At 31.5% G+C, this 4,359-nt stretch overlaps 1 protein-coding gene across 1 annotated transcript; it reads left to right on the forward strand.

Annotated features, from left to right (window-relative positions):
• Positions 1-2,836: 2,836 nt before the first annotated feature.
• LOC113516130 (uncharacterized) lies at positions 2,837-3,808 on the forward strand. Its single transcript, XM_026900502.3, has 2 exons — positions 2,837-2,983; positions 3,307-3,808. Exons 1-2 carry the CDS (start codon positions 2,948-2,950, stop codon positions 3,625-3,627), a joined length of 357 nt encoding a protein of 118 aa, XP_026756303.2. The 5' UTR covers positions 2,837-2,947; the 3' UTR covers positions 3,628-3,808.
• The last annotated feature ends 551 nt before the right edge of the window (positions 3,809-4,359 follow it).

The following is a 4,359-nucleotide window of genomic DNA, read 5'->3' on the forward strand; positions in this document are numbered from 1 at the left end:
TTTGGAACTTTACATTTTACGGGAAAAATGGCTTATTTACGGAGCATTTTAAGCAATACAGTAGTAATTTTTATCCAATTAAGTATCTTAAATACATTGTTCATTTAATACAGATCAATATGGCCCTTATCAGCATTGCATCCGTGCGAAGCCGGGGCGGATCGTTAGTTATTATATAAAATAACAAAGCAGTCGAAGTTTGAATCCGCACCTTCTACGCCATTCCAGGGCTAGTGCTTACTAACCTACCGTTTAAATACTACTTTACTAGATTAGTGATATTAATCTAGTCCCTAAAAGTTAAACGTTCGTTAATAGTTAAATGCACAATTAGTATGCAAATACCATTGTGCATCTTCACGATTAATGTTAGCTTCCTTACCTAATATATATATTTATCTAAAAGTCAACAATAATCACTGGAGCCTTATAAAATAAAATTAGCAAAAATATTTGCTAATGAAATTTATCCAGGAGTAATTGTGGTTTTTATATTATAATTTATCATCCAATTAATTTTCCCATAAATATATTCCTATAAATATTTCCTATAAAATAAATAATTTTTTTCAGTGTATTATTACAATTAGATTTTTATAACCTTACAAACTTTTACTTCGTCCGCATTAATATTGATTTTGTATAACAATTCTCATTGTTAGTTTAGGTAGAAATGAGTTACAAAAAATGGATAAACGTCAAATCTGCATAGTTTGAAGCAAAACAGAATACGCAATAAAAAGTATTCTATAAGTTTTTCGCAAGAAAAAGTAGCTAATAACCATCTCTAGGTTCATCTATGTCTATACTCGTACTCAAGTTCATCATAATCGATTTAGCTGTTCTAGCGGGAAAGCGTAACAAACAAACAAACTCACTTTCGCATTTGTAATTTTAGTTAGGATGATAACATCGTTACGTAAATAATTCAAATTTTGCTACTCTAAAAAATATAATCTTCGACCATGCTAAAATTGAAAGATGATCAACGCGTTAGTAAACCTTACAGAAAAAATATATCGAAAATTATACAAAAAAACAGGTGAAATGGGGATCTCCTTCATTTTAAAATCGACTCATATTCAATTCTCATTGATAATTATTTACAATGTAAATTTTACATCGCCTACTCCTAACTGAACCGGATCCCTATACAGGGTACAAACGAATCTATCGATAGAATCGCGTCAATCAACACTCATATAAGAAAGAACAAGACAGCCCACGTCGCCATCTCTTTCTATCTCATAGTTTCGCTAGCGTTGACAATTCTATCAATAAAGTCGTACTTGTCTAGGGTGCTAGATCATATTCTATTAAGCAACATAAGTATTTCAAATTGTTCCTTTAATTTGATATTTATAGTTTTAACGAATGTACATACTTTTCCATTATCTTAGATTCTTAATGCGGAATAATCGAGTGTTGTATAAAACAAACTGATAAAACTCTATATAAACATACGTATTGTATGCTAAACGTAACAAAAACACCCCCCGTGAATTTTCCATTGTGAAATTATACTATAAACTACATAGGAAGAAAAATATGTCACTAGATTAAAATTTCCTAATCGTAAAACCAACATATTAAAAAAATCAAATACGATAGTACGGTAGCGTAGAATTAGAACGCAGTTAGGAAATTATTGTACGTTTATGTGTTTATGACTAAATAATAAATAAGAACACATGGACATGCCAAAAAACCCAATAGGTAAATTCTTATATAAATAACTCTTATGTAGAATGTTTATCTATGGTTACTAACAATTTATGGTCGTTATATTTATTTTTTACCATACCTATCATTCCCAGTGTATGATACCTGCTAAGATATTATCTAATACTTTCTTTTCTCAAAACAGGGGTGAAACCTTACTTATATCAATCTATCAACCTACTCAAAATATTCGTGATTTGGTATTGCAGTAGACAATATTTTGAAAAATATCTATTTAATTTCTCATGGAACGATGTATATTTTTTTAAACTCAAAGACGAATAATTACACAAATTAATCATCTAATATATTTTGAGCAGATTTTAAAAAATTACAAACCTTCGGCCACGTAATACTCGTAAAACATAGATGTGCACAGATTAATGTTCCAATTGCCCAATCGATTACTCTAAGATAATATATAACAATATTGTATTACAATATATTCTTGTAACTTTCTGTGACTGTGTTTATATTGTGTATTTAAAATACTAACTTATTATTTTAATTTAATTAAAAATAAATTTGTAAAAAAAATACCGAGACTATATACGTTAATTCAGCAAAAGTGTCCTCTTCCGTACCCGACACGAAAGTTTCTAAAAGGCTTGCAGCATTTCCACATACAATTACTAAAGATATCCTTTCAGGCAGATACGTTCCGGAAACAATTAAACCCTCCAATTACAACACAATAACTTAACTTTTTTTATAAGATTGTATTGTATTATTAAAAAATATCAATATTAACATGGGGAAGAAAAGTTCTTGAGTGCCGACCGCATACGAGCTGGAGTGACGACCTGAAATACATTGCAGGGAGTCAGTGAATGCAGATGGCTCAAGACCGTTTTTTATGGCAGTCTATGGAGGAGGCTTATGTCCAGCAAGTGGACGGATAATGGCTGAAATGATGAAAATGATGATCAATATCAACAACGACTTTATCTTCTCTGACCTTTTTTATAATACATATAATATAAGCGGTATAGAAATCTCAAATATTATCCTTATTTACACATTTTAGTTGCTATCTATACTTCACGTGCTATCTGTAAATGAACGTTTATGATGTACCGCTGGAAAAACCTTATTATTCTAGTTGTTTTCTTGAACCTAATCCTTAAATTAACATCAGCTCCTATTTATACGCTAGGAACTACACGTCTATACGTATTGAATTGTATTTTGTGAAACGATACGAACGACATACGAGATCTCAAACATGTACTCCAAAGTCCTTGTAGCACTTTGCCTTGTGGTAAGTATTGTAACCTACAGTATAAAATGATTTAAATCACAAATAGAAAAATATACATTCATTCTATGATATCTATATACATATTCTGAACATTGCAGCTTTGTTATCCTGGATCTATATCATCGCTAAGGTCATTGATTCATTATACCAAAAATACTCACAATATTTTTAACTTGTCTTAGACTTTATATTATAAAATAGTATGTAATATACATTTTGCTAAAATGCATATTGCCTAACTACTTAGACACCATTAATTATGACACTGCTATATATTTACGTGTTCATGCATTAATAATAAAACCACTCTACTACTTTTTCAGGTGGTTGTGGCGTCAGCAGTTCCAGCGCAGCCTGGAGGCGCCTGGGGTGGATGGGGTGGTCCGGCCGGCGGTGCAGCTGGTGGTGTAAACCCATGGCTACCACCTTGGCTAGCGGGAGCTCCCTGGTTGGCACAGTGGTCACCATGCGTCGGTGTCGGCTCAAGCTGCCTAGACTGTAATACTAAACTAATCTGCACTAAGATTGGTGGACTTCAGCGCGCTTGCACCGACCCTACTCTACCTTACTGCAACCTGGGTCAATGTTCCGCCACTCCAACCGCCGAATGTGCCCCGGCCACCGAAGCCATCGTTCCACTTTAAATCTTTAAGATTGAACTGACCTTCAATATGCCAATACACTTTGATATTCAACATCCTCATATTGAATATCACCCTCGTGAATGAAGAAGATAACTTGGCAATTCCCGTGTTCAGTATCAAACGGCTTGAAAAGATTTAATAACGATTTTTAATAGCTTAATAAATATTCTTACATTATTAACAGTTGTCTTTTTTGCATTCTCCTTTTTTTTCACTAATATTAAAAGTCTAACTATCAACACAATAAAAATTACAAGTTAAGCGATAAAGTAAATGTAAAACTTAATATTTTATTAAAAATAAAAATCTTTGCTCAAATCCATACAAATGCCTTTCAGTAAACACTTTAAGTAGTACATAAAACAGTTTAAAATGTTACTTAATTATTAATTTAATTATTTTACAAAAGAAAACGGAACTACCTACTAATGAAACCTTATGCAATTAATACAAATGAAAAGTCCTAGAATGTCGACTCGAGAACGTTGAAATTAGTTCTCGGAAAGTAACATCGTATAAGGTGATATAATAAACGCCGGAATCTACTATTTCACCCTGAAAAAAGAACTTGAATAAATTCTTTGTATTTTCAAAATTAATGAATATTTATACCTATACTAAAATTATAAAGAGGAAAGATTTAATTGATTGTTTGTATATATATAAACTCCAATATTATTAAACCGATTTTAAATATTCTTTCATTTATAGATACATTATTAACAAGCCGTC

Source organism: Galleria mellonella, unplaced genomic scaffold (assembly GCF_026898425.1).
Source record: "Galleria mellonella isolate WM207_F2 unplaced genomic scaffold, CSIRO_AGI_GalMel_v1 utg74, whole genome shotgun sequence".
Classification (NCBI taxonomy): domain Eukaryota; kingdom Metazoa; phylum Arthropoda; class Insecta; order Lepidoptera; family Pyralidae; genus Galleria; species Galleria mellonella.